This window comes from Pezoporus wallicus, unplaced genomic scaffold (genome assembly GCF_028554395.1).
Source record: "Pezoporus wallicus isolate ANWC-B61680 ecotype Strahan unplaced genomic scaffold, APGP_CSIRO_Pwel_v1 scaffold_11491, whole genome shotgun sequence".
Classification (NCBI taxonomy): Eukaryota; Metazoa; Chordata; class Aves; order Psittaciformes; family Psittacidae; genus Pezoporus; species Pezoporus wallicus.
In genome coordinates, this window is record NW_026642649.1 from 5,699,839 (window position 1) to 5,718,236 (window position 18,398).

Below are 18,398 nucleotides of genomic sequence, written 5' to 3' on the forward strand. Positions count from 1 at the left end.
CAGTGGCCATTCCTATACTGTCAAAGTAACAATGGTACCAAAAAAAAAAATGGAATAGTGTTAAAACCAGTTTAATTATTTTTCCTTTTTAGCTGTATAAAAGACATTGTTTTGACCTAAATCATAGCATGCCAGATGTTATCACAATAATGTGCAGAAATTATCTGGTAATAACTCCTTGAGGAAAACCAAACCCCATTGACCCAGTGCCTCCAAATCTATTTTAAGATGGTAGAACACTGCAGTTCAAATGTTTGGAAATGGGTAATAAACTCTCTGCTGTTCAGTTACAGACATCTTTTACAGCATGTCAAGTAAAAGTGTCCTGAATTCCTCGGGACGTGTCAGGGTCTGGGAAACACTGATTTATTCCATGTCCATTTTAGCAGAGGAGGAAACTTGGAAACCCAAAGAGAAGAGAATTGAAGCTTTTTGCCCATGATCCCTTCATTATATAGCAACCAGAGTTACCCAGTGTTACACCCAAAGGTTGTGGTGGGAGCTACAGATTCTCAGCACTGTTTTGTAAAGCAGCTGTACTTTCCATAGAGATGGAGAGTGAAGAATTAAACCAGGCAAAATCACAGCACATTTCTGCAAACTTGAATTGCATGGAATAGCAAATGACCATCTCTAAGGTTACAGCTTTCATTACATGGTTATTCGTCCTCCCCTTAGCACTATGCACCTTTTTGCAGGCAGGGAAAATAAGTTCTGTTACAAACTCAAGGGAATGAATTCGTGGACACATGCAGGCAGATTACACAAAGAAGCAGGAAATTCTTGTAGGTTCTCCCGTTCTGAAACTGTTTTCAAAGTCATTCTTGGTGTCAACTTTAAATACCTGTTTTTCTCTCTCAAGTTACTCGGGTACTATCGCCTTACTTTAGTGACAGATCACTGGAAAGCTCGCTTTCCTTCTGCACAAAAGCAGCGAAGACTGTTTTGCGAGTTCCTAATTTCGCCGTTACTGTATCCGCACCGCTCAGTGATCCAAAAACCCTCCCACCAGGATAAGGGAAGGCTGTATTTCCCCAGCTGGAGCACAGAGCTTTCGGCACCGGCTCTCTGATTTGTCGTCCGGGCTCCGGAGGGGGCACGGTGTGGTCAGCTCGGGAGCACGGTAACAAAAGGCGAAAGCGGAGCGGGAAGGAGCTGGGAGAACGGGAGCGCGGGTGGCAGCCGGGGGGGGCTCATGAGCGCTGGCGGCGGGTGAGCCCCGGGGAGCCCATGGGCGGCCGGGCGAGCCTGGCGAGCCGCGGCACCGAGACCCGGTCCCGGCCCCGGCCCCGCCGCCGCTCGGCGCAAGGAGGAGCCGAGACCATGATTCAGGTACGCGGGATGCGCTGCCCCGGCCCCGGCGCGGAGGAGGGAGGCGGGGCGGGCGTCGGCTACCTCTGAATAGGCGCCTAAATCGCTTGTTTTGGGGGTAGTTATGGAAATAGAGCTGCCAAAAATAGGGGTGGGTTGCTAATCCTGAAGTACACATGTTAACTTTTCACGGGGAGGAAAGTTTTAGATCAACTTACGGTTTTAAACCCATCCGGTCCCAGTGATGGGTTCCCTTCGAGTTCATGACTGTGGACGGGTATGAAAGGTTTTGATCAGCTTATGGTTTTAAACCCATTTGGTCTCAGTGATTTGGTCTTTGAGTTTATGGCTGTGGCCAAAACCAGGGGAACTGCCAAAATAGCAGGCTCTCGGCGGAGCTGCAAACAGGAGGTACCAGAAACCTTTCCAGAGCATTGTCAGAGTCTCTCAGCTCCATGCAACTCATTCCAGAGGCTCATTCAAGCATCTCTGTTTCTGGTTTGCTAAGCAAACCTCTGGACCTTTGAAGTTTCATGCTCTTCCTTCTGCGTTAACTCTGAAAGTTTGGTTCAACACTGGATTAAATTCATTTTAAGCATATGTGTAAATGTTTTTGCTGACTCGGGTTCAGCACACTCTAGCAGTCTCCCTCTCCTTTTGCATGCTTAACTGAGCAATCGCTTTCATTTCAAATCCCTTCTGAAAACATACCAGTTCTGATGAAACCTTTTACGATTAGTTTCCCAGAAATTCATACAGAATATACCACACAAGTGGTAAACATGCACTAAATAATCTGTACTGGTTTCAAGCTCCCCTTGAGCATCTCATCGGCACTCTGTCTTTGGGACAATCTCCATCACTCTTGTGTCTAACATTTCAAACCACAAAGCTGCCAAGGAAATAGCAGAGTGTATGTGTTGGTGCCAGAATTGCTCTCTTCTGAGGTGTAAGATGGCCAGCGTTCAGTTGTAGACAAGTGGCGCATTTAAAGGGCTGAAATATTTTGCCTTCTCTCAGAATTAAAAGAAGGAGCTTTATTCCATTTGAAAGCATATACAATGATCTCCAGTGATCTCTTGCCAAAGAAACATTAGCCTGTGACCTTATGCACTGTATTAAACCTGAAAATCATAATGTTACGTTGGAAAGAAAAATTACTTTAGCAAACTCCTTCCCCCCTGCCCTCCCCAGATTGATAAGGACGAATTTTCTACTAACTCTTAGATCAAGGACCAGGAGTCTAATTTTAGACTGTTAATGGGGCACGTTTTACTAGAGGGAAGGTTACTAACTGGTTATTGCACACCGACTTGGTGCCTGGTAACCCCAATTTTACTGGATGCTCTTGAAACACATTAAGAACATATTCCAAGAGCCATGCTTGTTTTCTTTTTCGTGCTAGTTGTTATATTACAAGGACTTAGTTAAGATGGGTAACCCTATTGCTCCAAAACAGCATCCCGCTGTTGTGTTACCTGTTCCCCATGGCAGCTTTGCCCCACCACACTTTGGTTCTTGTTGTTCTTTGGGGCTGCTAATTGAGAGTCTGCTTCTCAGAGGGCTCTCCAGCTAACTGATGTTATTAATATTGCTTAGAAGTAACTCCTTTTAAACTAGATTTTACAACCATGTTTCTTCATGAGTCTTCCTTTCCTTGTTAAGATATACTGAAGGGTCAAGAAAACCTGAGCATTAAACCCAGGGGCAAGAGAACAAACTAAATAATGTTAACCTCCTCTCTCTGTGACACTTAAAAGAACTGGGAGAGGCTAATACCAAGCAACAAGATAAAGAAATCTGGTGGTTTCCTTAGCAGCAGTCCATGTCAATTTAACAAGGACTGCTGTGGCTAAGCAGAGCTTCACCACCCTCATACCAAGTTCCATGAAATGGATGGTTTGCATTCTTCTATTATTATATATCAGTATAAATCAAGAGTTTCTTCTCTGAAACCAATTGCATTTAATCAGTTTTAAATTAGTGTGAGTGATGAGGGAAGCTGGGCCAGTAATTCTCAAAATATTGGTTATAAAATGAGTTCAAATGATGGAGTAGTCTACAAAAGCTGGCATAGGCTCCAATTTATGCTGCTATTAGGGAACAGAAAACATGTGGGCAGGATGTATTAACATCAGTGCCTTTATTTTACATCTGGAACATGAAAAAGGAGTCAATTGGCAACAGCTTAAAATGTGAGCTTTCTCTATTGTTGAATTTCTATTGATCTTTCTCCTCCAGCAGGAAGATACATAATTATACAATACACCATCTGAATTGCTACCACTGGGGGGTTGAAATGATTGTAATATTAGACATTCTGTCTCAGAATATGGCAAAAGGTCTTAATATAAAGTTGAGGGTAAAATAGCATAAATTTGATGCTAGGAAGGTGTTTTAAAGACTGAGGGGATTTGTTTGTTTTGCATTTTCAAGGGAGGGGTATATTTTTCTAGTAGGGTTACACTAGACAAGTAAGTATTTTTCTCTTGGTATCAGTGGAATTAGGCTAACTGAAAATTGGCACATAGTTGACATTATGTTTCTTGGTTAGGCCTCATCCTTGGGTGGTTTATCAGCTTTCTGTGAGGGGCTGCTGTGGTAGTGACTACTGAATTTGCTGTTCAGCATAGACTGGATCAGGACTGAATGCAAGCACCAGCTCTGGCTCAGTTGCTGTAGGTGAACCTTCCTGAGCAGATCCCAGCATGACCTGAAAACTCATTGTCTGAATCTTTACTTTTTACCCACTTCTTTAAATTTCGTTTTTCTTTGGGTATAATATTGTAAGGGAGAAGAAAAAAAGTTTGTACCAGTCCTGCTGTCTTACATCAGCAAGAACCAATAGTGGAAACTGAAGCGCAAAGTAAAGTAAATCAAGTAACTTTTTCAGACTTGCTCAGTGAATACATAACAGACTTCAGGTCTGAGCCTCATTGAAATGCTTGTCCACTGAAGCATATTACTTTTGGAGTAATGAGTTGTCACTTGTGCAAAGCAAGGAAAAGGGACAGTCCAGTGGATCTCTGTACTGTCTTCTCCATACAGTAGGCTTCTGTGTTATATCTTGGTATCTCTGACTGGGTGAGTGTGCAAATGTGAGGATGCTACGCTACATCAGAGGGTAATCACCAGTATCACTCAGTCCATAATCTCCCTGCAGGAATATTCTGGCTTCTGCTACTGATGATTTATTTGTACAGATGGAAAGAATTGGAAGCAAAATATTTCTTCCAGGAAGAAAGATTTTAAAGGGGGTTTGGATTGAATACTAAGCAAATAACAGCACTGGCCCAAAATGCCCACAAGTTCAGAAGTCTTTAGCATCATTTCCTTGTATTGTGTTATAAAACAGAGAAGTCAGAATAAAACAACAAGAATCTTTAATAATTTAATATATCTTTTTGCCAGTGCAGGCCAAGGTGATGGCAACCATGGAAGACCCAGCCTGGGGCACTGTTAGTCAAACTGTGTTCAAGAAGCTGATGAATGCTCCATCCCTGGCAGTGTTCAAGGCCAGGATGGACAGAGCCTTGGGCAACATGGTCTAGTGTAAGGCGTCCCTGCCCATGGCAGGGGGGTTGGAACTGGATGAACTTAAGGTCCTTTCCAACCCAAACCATTCTGTGATTCTATATGTTTCTATGAATCTTGTAGGCCAATCACCCTTTTGTTAACACGTGTCCTTTCATCTAATGAATACATTCTGGGTGAAAGCTGCATAATGTCTATTATTGTATGTAGATGGGAAATCCCTTTGACTATGCATTCTTGTTCCCACTCCATTACTATTACTTAACCAGTCAGGTTAATTCATGTGATGATAGCCCTGTTGCTAATGTTATTTAGTATGTGAGTATCTTGGGGAAGCCAGCTTACTAAAGACTGCACATTATGCAACTGGCGTTCTTTTTACGGTTTTCAGTGCAATGTCTGGTTCTTTCATTGCAAGTTGTCATGTTTTTAATAACCAAGGAAAGGAAAAAACCTTTCAAAAACGTCAAGCAATTGTAGCTACCGTGTCAGTTAGGTTTCCAGGGGATCTCAGACAGGTGAAACACACTGGAACATAATGGCTGTTACTGGAAAGAATTGCATTTTCACCTTGGTATCCTGCCTTCTGTCTGACAGCTGTGACATGTCCTGTGGAAAACAGGCTGGATTAAAGTGGTTTTCAACAAGTTGGAAGTAAAGATACTTTTTTTCTCTGAAAGATAAAGGCAGCCTCAAGTTATAACAAAAATAATTCCTGAGAGGAACTGAGAAGCAAGGAAGGATTTAGAACCCTTTTTTGCCTTCCAGAAGAATATTAAGGGTATAGGAGGAATGTGAAAGGTTCCCAAATGGCTCAGTTACAGCCCTCAAGTGATGTCTGGAAAGATGAACAACTTTCCCATGAAACTTAAAATAGAAAAACGTCTTCTTTTTTTTTTTTTTTATAGTTTGTGGGTTACTTTGAGCATTGCTTTTGCTTTGTAATTTCAGAATTGTTTCTTCCTACTGACTATGAATGGCAAATTGTATCATTATAAAGGAAAAATCACTGTTGGTTCTGGTTTTTAATCTAAATAGGGAAGTTTCTTGGATCTTGGATGGTCTTTAGTTGTCCAGAAAACTGATAGAATGAACGTCTCGGATAACACTGAGGGAGAAATGAATGTGTTGTCTGTAAGTAGGTACAATCTGCTTCAAATCTAGCTGGTTACAAGCAAGGAGGTTGAATAGTTTCAGTCACCCTGCCATTCCATAAAGCCATTTCTTTGCACAGATGGTTCAGATCACAATTCCATCCCTGATACACATTGTTTAATCATCCAAACCAACGATTAAATTGTCAAAATTGTTATTCAAAACATGTGAGTTCTTTTATGATATGTGGAATGAGAATCATACTCCCTTTCCTACATCTCCTTCATTCTAGCTGGTCCTTCCTTCTGACCCTGGGGCCTGATGTAGGTCCCATGGCTTCCCAACAGCAGAGAGAGCTCCTCCTCGTGTAACACATGCTCAAGTAGCACTGGTGCCTCAGCAATCCCAGCCGCCCTCATGGGAAAGTAAAATGCTAGCAGCATTTCCCTTCCTCCTCCACTCTGCTTTACTTCTCTCAGAGGTTGAGGAATCATGCCATGGTTGAATATGTACTCAGCTCCATCAGCAGGGTTCTTTATTCAACAAAGCACTTGAACATAAGCAGTTTCTTAAGCCTGTTCCTATACAATAAAGTACTTAAAGGTTCATGTGGTCTTGACATCTCTAGAAATTGAAAATGAATTTTAAGGGTGACTTAAGATATTTTACTGAATTAAAGTTCAGGAATGTTTCATCCCCTAGTGACTCATGTATGGTGCTGGTCATGATGAATTTCCTTCTCCTCCCCAAATATAACAACTCTTAGCATTATACTCTCTTCTGTTTTCCTCTGAAGAGGTAACTACTTGATATTTTCTTTTGCTTTGTTGCATCCTTTCAGGTACCCTTACAAAAACAGCTTTCTTGCCCATTGCCCTCCTTTTTGCCCTCATGTGGATCATGGGATGCTTGGGTGTGAAACTCTGTGGTGTATCCTGATACAGATTTTCACTTGTTTAACCCTGATATTTTATACTTTAACATGCTTAGTTGTGATGTTATAATATAGGCCCTGGTTTACATAGCTGCAATTACTGAGTTGGAGTCTGATTCTATGGCTCTTACAGCCCTAAAACTTTCAGTGCTGTTCCCAGCTCTTCATGGATCACTTAAAGCATTATAAGAGACTACTGGTGTGACTGAACCACATTAGTAACATCTAAGAATCCTGATTAAGTCTCATACAATGCTGATAATGACTGCTTATAAACTCCAGGTGAGTAAAGATACCTCTTACCCTGAAAATAATTTATAAAGGGTATTTAGGGTCCTGGCAGCTCATGTACAAATGCCGTGTAGGAAATTCAACTCAGATTTTGGGGGGCTTTTCATCTTTAGCATGGGCGGTAGTTAACAATATTCTTCATGTTAGCCACCTTATATATGGGCTGGGTTGGGAAGACATATGCGAGAGGGACCAAGGGAGGGAAAGGAGATCTAAGATAGAAGCTAAACAGTTTGCAAGAAACCCTGTAGGCTCATACGCTGTACTCCTGCTTTAGTTAGGTGAATTCCTGCTATCTAGGTTTGGCCAGTAGAAAAGAGGCTGTGGTACATGGTACATGATACCACTGGGTCCAGTGGCTGGATATTGCAGCTACGTTCATGTCGTGACTTCATTTTATGAGACCTTCCACTTTCTAGAATTGATCACTTCTGGGAAAAGCCTTTCCCTTCCACATGTGAATCCCCCCTCAGATGTGAAGATATTCTCTTGAATACAGGTGAAGAGAAAACAGCAGTTTTCTTTCTTTCCTCCTTCCAGCCTTCTCTGGTTTTAATACATAAAGAGCCAAAGTAAATGGGACTAGATTTTGCAGCTAGACATGGTTTTTCCATGCCAACTCAAGTGCACGCAGTGGGAATGTAAAAAGTAAGCATGTTCCTGATGCTGAGTGTGCGCTAGGTACTTCTCAGTGTGTGTGAGGGGTGAGGTTATTCTTGTTGTAGTTTATGCCCTCTCCAGTCCCTTGCAAGATGGGGAGAGGTGTATGACGCTGCTTTGTGACTGCTGAAGGCATTTACAAGATGCTGTTTGACAGTGCACCCATTTAGGACTTGTATAATGGTTTTGTCTTTAGAAAAAGCATTAAACCAGTCCAGGATTTCTTGCATTTGCTGTCTAGCATTCTACGCAGTCTTGGCCCTACTGTCTTACCACTTTTGGGGTCAGAAATCACTATTCTGCTTAACTGGTAGCTCCTTTTTCTTGGAGAATTACTGTGAGGTGTGTTTATGAAACTCTGTTTTCTCATTCAATGACCTGCCAGTTGGAAGACTGAATGGGAAAGGAATTTTCACCTAGAAGGCAAAGGGCGAATTTTATCACCATAGAAGGGCAGCAGGGAGGAGAATAACCTGAAATGAACATGTATATCTTGGTGCTTTATGTCTGAGCAGTTACTTTAATTAAAAGCTCAGCTTGAAATCTGTTGAGGTGATCATTGAGAATACCTCTGCCTTCAAAATGAGTAGCATACCCAAGGTAAAACTTGTATGTGAAGTCCTAGAGGTTGTTTTTCAAGTGAAACAAGTGACAACCTCGGATGTTACTTGTATGGAAATTTTAAAGTCATCATTTTGCAGATTCTCCATTGTCTCTCTCATAGTGCAGCACTTTCCCATCTTGGCTCTAATGAAATTAATGGAATGATGAAGACATTTACCCCAAAATAAAACTTGGTAGGGCAGCCTGTAACAGATCTTTTCACTTCAGTTTATCTGTGCATTAGCCATCAGTCAATACTGCTTTCTGTAGTAATGGGTTCCTGGCTATGGCTTCTTATAAGGTCTTTGCAGTCAAAGCCAAATCCCACTGCCTTGTGGATCTCCCCTTTTGGGTTAAGTGCACAAATACCTGTTTCAGCTGTCACAAATAACAGAGATGTGAAATGTTTTAGAGAGTCAACTGCCACTGTTGTTTATCAGAGCTGTTCGTCTATAGTAGGAGAGAAAAAGCTAAAGGAAGGCAGAGCTGACTGAAGTGAATAGGTGCTCTCATTCATTCCTAGCCTGTTTCATTTTATAACATGCATAAAGCTAAAGGGAGAAGTCTTTAGGGTGACAGGGTAAAGTGAAGTTTTTGGGGTATTAATTTTAAGTAATGCAACATAATGCAGTAAGTCATGATCATGATGGATCTAGGACAAAGCACAGAACTGTTCCTTAAGTCACCATTTTTAATAGTTGAATTATGCTTTCATATTTGCTGCCTTACACATGGTGTGACGTCAGGAGCTGTGACATATAGAATAAGACTGATCTTTTTGGTTCCCATGTAGATTTCAGGATGGAAGGACTAGGTTGGTTATAGTTTGACTGTGCAAGAGCTCTATAAACTGCTGCTTCAAGCTCTCAGAGCTACTTGGCCTTGCCCCTTTCTTATTTTCTGCCCTGAGAGGACTCTCAACCACAAATGGGTTGTTCAGCCTGGAGAAGAGAAGATTCCAGTGAGACATTGTTTCAGCCTGTTAGTTCTTAAAAGAGGCCTATAAGAAAGATGGGAGGCTTTTTAGCCCTGTTGCAACAGGATGAAGGGTGATGGTTTGAAACTAAAAGAGGGAGATTCAGGCTGGATGTGAGGAAGAAATTCTGTACAATGAGGGTGGTAAAACCCTGGCACAGGTTGCCCAGAGAGGTGGTGGATGCCCCATCCCTGGAGACATCCCAGGCCAGGCTGGGATGTGGTTCTGGGCAGGCTGATGTAGTTGAAGATGTCCTTGCTCATTGCAGGGGGGTTGAACCCAAACCATTCCATGATTCGATAAGCCTTCCCAGCCCTGTCCTACCCTAGTGCATGTAACACTGGAAGCATTAGCCCTCCATGCCATGTCTGGCAGGAATCCGGAGCACAGCTGATGGAAAGTTGCTTTTGGATCTCCACTGTTATCCATATTTGCCATATGGTTTGGCTGTGCCACCAGGGCATCAGGCAAATGCTGTGTGTGATATTAAGGGACAAAACACATGAAGAGAATTGGGACAGTATGTGAAAATACTACATGTCCTTTCCTTTCTGTTAACTGGTGGAGAGCTGCCAGTGATGAATCAGAGCTTGATGTCGTAAGCCACTTCTTATTTATCAAAAGCAGTTGTAAGGGGGACAGAGAGGGAATGTGCTGTTCAGCATCTTGTTTCTGTTGCTCCTTGATCTCTGTCATCCAGCTATAGAGCGCTAAAAAAGACCCTATTCCTAATGCTTTTTTGTTGGCTATCCAAGCAATCAGAGCCAACAAATGCTTTTTTTTCAAAGTAATAAGACTCTCAGAAACTAATGCAAGTTTGGGACTTGAAAGAGCAAAAGGTTTTCATTATGTTTTTAAAGCAAATGTCAAACATAAACTCTTTTTCATGTCCGTATAAGCCCAATGGGCATGGAATGCCTGCTTCCTGCCAAATCTGGTATTAACTATGGCTATCACTTAGAGGGAAATTAAAACCATTTGGGTCTTTGTCCTTGAAGGCTCCCCATAGGATTTACGAAGGCTCTCTCTAGATTTATTGCAGTGGCAGCTCATGGGGTTTCAGTGATAGGCTGATAGTGTTGTGGTCTTGAATGCAAGTAGATGCATTTAAGCCTGTGCACAGTGGCAACAGGACTACACGTGGGTTTGTGTGCACTCATGTATGTGTGAGAGAGAAAGATCCATCAGACAGAAGATGAGTGAGTTCAACCTGAGGATTCTGACCTGGATTTCACACAGCTGTAATTTTGGTGGGTGGCTAAACAAAGGGTTGTATTTTTAGCCTGTCTTTAAGGTATTTGGAACAGTTCCTTCTTGCCTTTGTGCTTGAGCAGGAGAAGTGCTACTTTGTGTATGGGTATTGATGGGCACTGTAAGAAGAACTATATTCACATGCAAATGGACACTCTTCACTCAGCTCTCCCAGTGCCAGGTCACCAGTGGCAGTGGTAACTTGAGGAGAGCTGAAGTCATGATGGGTCACGGTGGACCATCAGGGGGATGTCTGGTGGCCAGTCTCTTGTCCTGTGGCTGGCACTTGCCTAAGTAGAAGGATGCTGAGGTTTGCAGTTACTCTGACGCAAAGGTGTGTCTTCTGTTAACTGTTACGAGACATTTGACCCCTAACTTTTCCATGGGTAAGTCCTGACTTATTTCCCATTGAGATCTGGGTAGTTGTAGTTGCATCAAATGTGTCCCCACCTGGGAAAATAAGAGAATCTATTGGCTCAAACTGAACAAAACTTGAAGGATTTTAGGGTTCATGGATTCCGGTGTTTTTAAACCAGTGATCTGAAGGCAAAAGCCATAGTGTTCTTCACTGCGGAACCATGTCAAAACAGCATGGGGATGGCTTTTCTTTCCTTAGCCTTCATTTGGAAAGAATTCCTGTTTAGGAATGCATTTACCCATGTAGCATGAAGGCTTTAAGATGTGAGGGTCTAGACAAAAGGAACACTGTCAGAACTCTCAAAAGAGTGATGGGATCGCCTCTGTGTCACCAAACCATGGCACTTGGCTGTTTTCCTCACAGAAAAAGGAGACTGTTTTTAATGTATCAGCTGAGATCAATGACTGCACTAAACACTCATAAAAGGAGAAATGGATGAACACTGTTTTGAGAGTAAAAGGCTGTTTTACTTATTCATCTTATTTCTCCCTTGCAATCCCTCCTGAAAGGCCATTGATATTCATTAAAATGTAGAACTAATTGACCAGAACCAAGTGCTTGGTTTCATTGTGGATGGCCCTCATGTTCAGAGGCAGAGGCTCTTCTGGAAGGGTGGAAGCTGAGCCTTAGGCAGCTCTGACTGAGATTCCAGCCATGCTTGCTTCTTCTTGAGCTTTGCAGCTCTATTGAAGTTGTCAGTGTAACAGCATTGGAATGTCATTCAAAAACTCAGCAAACCTGAACAGGTTTCAGCAATGTTGGAGGGCATTAGATGGAAAAATGAATTAGGTGGAACTCACCAGAATTTTAAACTCCTTTTCATTCCAACTCAGACAACTTTAGCTGCAAAGGACTGGCTCACAGGGTTTAAAAATATAACCTTAACTCTCTGAGAATGAGAAAACAGGATGAGAATGATTAACATTGCTCCAGGATTGCGCACAGAATACTTTAAAGTGGGAGCTGTTCTGAAATTCAGTGTGGATGTAATAATTTCCTTTTAAATATTCAGTTTCTCTCTGTTGCTTCCACATACTGTGGAAATTTTCGTTAAGAAATGTATGTATTGTACCTTGTCACAGACAAATAAAAGCGAGGAATCAATACCTAGCCAGAATCCTTGTGAATACTCCCCCAGTTGTATTTCAGTGCTATCTGCAGTGTTTTGATCAGTCATCACCATAATTTTGTGCAGCCAAAGATCTTAACTGAATTATGGCCTTCATCCCTTCTGTGTCTTGGATGTGACTGCAAAATAAAAGCTGGCTTATACCTGTCAAACACCGAGAGGGCGAATATGAAAAGTGCATTTTCACTCTATGTTTACTGAGAAGGAAGATTGGAGTAGGGAGTTTGTGGTATGAAGCTGGGATCCTGACTTGAATAAGCATCAATTCACAGGGATTTGACACAGATGAATGGACTGGTGGCTGCTGGATTCCTGGAGATTCTTTGAACCTCCATTTTTGGCTAACGGTGGGGGGAGAATCACATTTTGCCCTTCCTGTAATAAGTCAGAAAAACTTGCCACAAGGCATTCCTCCTCTAAACCCCTGTTGGCAGCTTGGGCTATTAGACAGAAACTGGGAGCCAGGGTTAGAGACGAAACCTTGCCAAGAAATCCTAAAAATAGAAAGCTGAAAAATATTACTGGTGTCACTGGAACACTTACACTTCTCATTACTTTTATACTGTGGCCTTAAACTGTGGAGGTCAGGATGTGTTGAAAGCATTCTTCTTGCAGATTTAACACCCACGCCCCCCCACCCTACCCACCCCACCCCCTAAACTTGCAGGCTGGGCACTGAGCTGTGGATCATGGTCTTCTAGATGGTAAGAAACCTGACTGCCCTTGCTATATAAGGTAGAATTTAGAAATCCTATTACACAAGTGATTCCCCCCCCTTCACCCCTTGTACTGTCCTTTGAGCTGAGGGGGTAATGGGATTCTGGAATGCAGGGCAATTTATGGTTGAACTGCCCTTGATTCAAGCATTAATACTGTTCTCTTATTTTAAGGGAGATAATTTTGCTGTAAGCTACATTTTAAAAAGAAAATACAAACCTCCCCTATTTAATATATAAATAATTCTTTTTAAAGGCTGTGCATTTTTGCCCTCCACATGACTTTTTGCCTGCTCTTTCTAAGTTATTTTTCATGTATGCTCTTTCTTGTAGACTAAATAAGAACAGTTCTAACAGAGTGTAGGAGCTGCAGTGTGTTCAGCAAGACACTGAGTGACTATTTACTTCATTATACTTCCACTGAAGACATGTTCTTAATGGCTATAAAACGGCTATAAAAATCAAATGACTTAGGAAAGAAGGGCCACTGAAGTGTTACTGCTTTGTTAGTAAGATGGGTTACTGGCTTTTATCCTGAGTTTTTTCCCCCTGGATACTCTAAATAAATGGAAACACTTTCAGAGAGTCAGTATAGAGAAGAACAACTGAAGAATAATAGAATCCTTATAGGGACCAGGGTGAGCCCCATATTGTGGCTTTTTTCTGTGCTTTTGCATGAGAAAAGGCAGAGGTTGATTGCAGTTGTGATTTTTGGAGGTGGCAAAAAAGAGATGTATCACTCAGTGGTGAAGGAAGGTCTTTGTATTGAGCTCATATGCTTCTTTACATGTGTCCTAGATTTAGCTTAGCTATTTGTTTTCTAGAGTATATGCTAAGTAGTATGGTTTATGATGTCTATAGAGAATATCAGACTTACAAATCAGAAACCTCAGCATCAACCTCCAGCATCAGAATGTTGGATTTTCTGTTTTATTCCTAAATGAAACCCTGTTCTGACTCTCTCAGAGTGTACGTGTTGGTATTGGGGATGCAATGGATTAGAAATCCAAGTACCTTTTACATGGTGAGTTCTTGTTACTATTATTATTGCTGTTGTGGATAATAATAACAATCATTTTGAAACTCATCCATCCATCTTCTTTACCCACCAGGTAAGAAAAAGGTTTTATATGTGTGTGACCTGCAGATTAAAATGATACCTGCAGCATCAGTTAATACTTCCTCTGTCTGCCTTGCTTACTCTTTTGGAGAGACTTCTGAACTGATTTTTCAGTTATTCAGCTTCAGGAGCTGTGATGCCAACATCCAACCATGCATCCAAAACCCTGCTAAAAGGCTTCATTGCTGCTGGAGAGGGCTAGACTCGCTGAGTGCTTCCTTCAGTTTTTGCAGTATGTCCAGTTTTAGCAGTGGCCAGATCAAATAGATCTGGCAGTGTCTAAATCACTAGTGGAATGTCTCTGGGTATGGTCTTTGCTTACATGGGTTAGAAGTTCTTGCATTCTTTTGCCTAAGAAGGAGCTTCCTTCCTTTGGCTGAACTCATGCTGTATCTCAGAGGAACACAGAAGTTGGGGGTTTGAGGTACAATACAGTATGCAGTGTAACTGTGTGTACTGGCCATGATATTATGGTGACTGGAAGAGCACCTCAAAGTACTGATTATAAGACAGTCTCATGGGCTGCTGGACTATGGCAATTTTGAGGCACATGTTCTGACTTGCATTGACTGACCTCTTTTTATTGACTGGAAAGATGTCATGCAAAAACCTCTGCCAGAGAAGCAAATGACAGTAGGACAAAGTACAAATCTACATGAGGGATTATAACCTGTTCTGTTTTGCTTTTAAATCTTGTATGAAAATATTTAACTGGGACATAATATTGTGAGCAGTGGAATATGTATGAGCTCAGTTCTCACAGTTGAATACCATTCAGAGTGTGGGAAAAATGGGAACCTTGCTGTGGAGAGGCATCTTCTGAGCCAAAAGGATGACATCTGAGACCTCAGATTAAAGTGTAAGAGGAGGAAAGAGTTGATAATTACAGCATTGGATACATACAACTCTCAGGACATAGCAGAAATCATAGGTTCCAAACATAGCTGGCAGAGTGCACACAGAAGTAAGTTCACAGGGACGTGTTTTCATTCCTTACAGACAGCATGAGGCTAACTGGGTTTAGCTGCAGTGTTAACCAGGAAGAGTTCAGACTTTTGAGATGATCTGGTACTGTCCACTGCAAAACAGTGCAAAAGGCAACGTAATGTCTCACTTTCTGTCACATTTAAGAAAAAGAAATCCATGGAACAGTTTGATGTTATTTGCTGCATTTATTCTATGTTCTGGAAACACCGTCCTGGGGAGCTGAATAATCAATGTCAGCAACTAAGTGCTCTGGCTTTTGCCCCTTGGCTTTTTCTGTCTCAGTGTGTTACACACATAGAATCATAGAATCCCAGACTGGTTTGGGTTAGAAAGGACCTTAAGATCATGCAGTTCCAAACCCCTGACATGGGCAGGGACACTTCACACTAGACCAGGTTGCTCCAAGTCTCGTCCAACCTGGCCTTGAACACTGCCAGGGATGAGGCAGTCACAGCTTCTCTGGCCACCCTGTGCCAGCGCCTCAGCACCCTCAACAGGGAGGAACTTCGTCCTTAGATCTAACCTGAACTTCCCCTGTTTCAGTTTGAACCCATCACCCCTTGTCCTATTGCTACAGTCCCTGATGAAGAGTCCCTCTCCAGCATCCTTGTAGCCCCCTTCAGACACTGAAAGCTGCTCTGAGGTTCAGTTTTACAAACACCTTCAGTTTTTACAAACACCTGAAGGGGCAGGTGTTTGTAAAGGGTCAAAAATACTTTCCAAGGATATGATTATTATTTTGGTTTTTATCCTCTGTCTAAAAGAAGAAAGTACAAAGATGAAGGGAGGGAAATCCTGACTCCCCTGGAACAGCAAATCTCTGCTTGGGTTGCCAGAGCCAGAACATCATTACCAGACCTTTCATCAAGAAAGGCCTCTCTATAATTGGTCCTTGCCCTTCTGATTTGTTACGACTGCTGCTGATCTGGGTATCCCTGAATAGCTGTGGCATCTGTTTGCAGCATGCATGGCTGGTGGTGAAATCTTTCTAGTGCTGGGAGGGAGATGTGGGTTTCCTTATGAAAACAGGAGGTAGTGGCAGCAGCTGGCAGTTCTGACCAGCATGGGTCCAGCACTAGGACACAGGGGGAAGCCCCACAAGCAAACATGGGGCCATCTGGAATTACCATGCATACTTGCACCTAGGACACTCATAATGCTATGGCCTCTCACTACATGACACAGGAATCATGTTTTATGTGTTTGCTCTCCTTATCCCCTCAATTTCCAGGTGGATGTAATGGGGGGTTGGTGGGTTAAGAGCTTGTTCAATGGCCATCTCTTTGGTTGTACTAGAAAGAGCCAGGTGAAAATAGAGTAAATGAAGTCTGAGAAGGACTGGCTTCTGGACAAATGGGTGAAGGCAAATGAATCCTAAGAAGGGTTCCACAATGTGTTGTCCAACACTTCAGCTCAGGATTAATCTACCATCATTAAGTCTAATTGCCAAAACAAGAAAAGGGAACATCAGGGTTACACTGGTATAGGGCCTCTGAAGACTGTATTAGGAAAGAAATACAAAAGTCTTCTGTATGATTTAATTAGGTCTAATACCTGGCCAGGACAGTTTTATCAGAGGAAAACAAGTCTCATTGCCACCCTCTTCCTCCTGTTCAGCCTTTCTCCTCCTCCCTGCAATGCACACACTGTTTCCTATGGGATTGCTAGTTGTGATGCACAGATGAGTTGCTATGGGAAGTTAGAAGGTACCTCTCTGAAGCTGATTCTGGAGGTGCTGAGAAAAGCTTCACTGAAACTGTGACCATTTACTCAAAGATCGGCCGTTCCTGTGTTAAGAATTTAATTCGTATTGAGGGAGGAAAACTGAAATCTATTCTGTTTCGAGCTAATGGTTACGAATTTCTTTTCTTTCAAATTACATCTCGCTCCAGCAGACTTGAGTTTTTACCGAAAGAAAAATATTTAACAATTTCCTTCCTTTTCAGTTGTTGTAACTGTACTCAGTGATTTACCACAGGAAGAATATCTTATTCCTGACTTCCTGATCTGCCTGCAAGCTGATATCTGGTGCCCTCCTGAAACACACAGTTTGGATTGCTGGTCCACCCAGGCATACATAAGTAAACAAGGTTTATACATCTAAAGATGCCAGAGGAACAGATGTTTTCTATTTGCTCAGGGTCTTTTGGCATCAGGAATTAGAGAACAAACTTAACACTTCCAATGCCACATGCCTTCTTTAATTGCACCTCTATTAGATTTGGTGAAGGATTCCATTTTGTCGAGCAAGAGGTTTTACTGATTAAATTACTGATTGGTAGCTCTGCAAGCAGGCTCAGTCCTCAGAGCTCTTTTTGGCTCTCAGCAGAGGGAGAAACTGATCTTTCACAGATCCTTCTGTTCCCTCTGCTTTCTTCCTACCCCATCTGTGTAACAAAGCTGCTGCTTGATCACTCTCTTGACCTTAAACCTTCAGTGACTTCGAGAGAGGAATAAAGGGAGAGGGGAAAGTAGGGGTGACTCTGAAGTAGGAGGCAGGGAGTGAATTATTTGCATGTGGAGACTCAAAAAGGAAGCAAGAGAGCAGAGGAGATCGTGAGCAGGAAGGACCAGACGTTGGCTACAAAAGCAAGAGCTGCAAAGAGAAGTGGATAAGAAGTGAAACAAAAATAGCTCAGGAAATCAGAGATGGGCTGGGGAAGAGAAAGAGGGAGGGAGCAAAAGATGAAAATCCAAGGAGAGATAACTTACCACAAGCTGCATGAATTCCTGTAATATGTATATATTGGCTTACAGGAATGTTTATCTAAATGTTATGCATCTAGGCCACTAAGAATCTAGTCTTCCTCATTAAGTATCCCAGAGGATGATTTATTCAACCCATGCTAACATTGCCTACTGCTGTTTGCTGAATGCAGAGGGAGCTCAGACAGTTCAAACTTGAAGGACTGCTTTTGGCTGGCTAAAGATTGGTAAAACGCTTTCTCCTTGCTTTATTAGATATTTCTGGTTTAAAAACTGTAAAAGGTGTGATTTTCTGGAGATGTCTTGGTATTATTGTAGGACCCGGGTGGAACTGTAGGTCAGCACCCTTATTGTTGGGAAGGAAAGTTTGTTTAGATCAAAATAATCTAGCTTGATGCTTACACTTGCATTTCACCTTTATGTGAAGAATATGAATGTTTGGTTTCTGTGTTTTGTATCACTAACGAATCAACTGTAATAGCTCTCTAGAGATCTTTCCCAATTGTGAGGGTGTAAATATAAGTATAGGGAGTGAGGGTGTAAATATAAGTATAGGGAAGGTGTCTGAGCACAGCACCTTAGAATGGAGATTGCAACAACAAAAGTTGGGATTTACATAAGAAACTTAAATCTTATTAATTAAGGTTTATTATGAGGCTGTCACAGT

At 42.1% G+C, this 18,398-nt stretch overlaps 1 protein-coding gene across 3 annotated transcripts in view; it reads left to right on the top strand.

Moving 5' to 3' along the window:
• The first annotated feature begins 1,083 nt into the window (after window positions 1–1,083).
• TNS3 (tensin 3) overlaps window positions 1,084–18,398 on the top strand; it is a 197,570-nt gene continuing 180,255 nt past the window's right edge. For 2 of the 3 annotated variants that reach the window (XM_057431640.1, XM_057431641.1), the window contains exon 1: window positions 1,084–1,332. In XM_057431640.1, the coding sequence (XP_057287623.1) occupies window positions 1,231–1,332 (102 nt within the window). In that variant the 5' untranslated portion in view covers window positions 1,084–1,230. The remainder of the gene's footprint in view (window positions 1,333–18,398) is intronic. The other variant, XM_057431642.1, reaches the window with a different exon arrangement.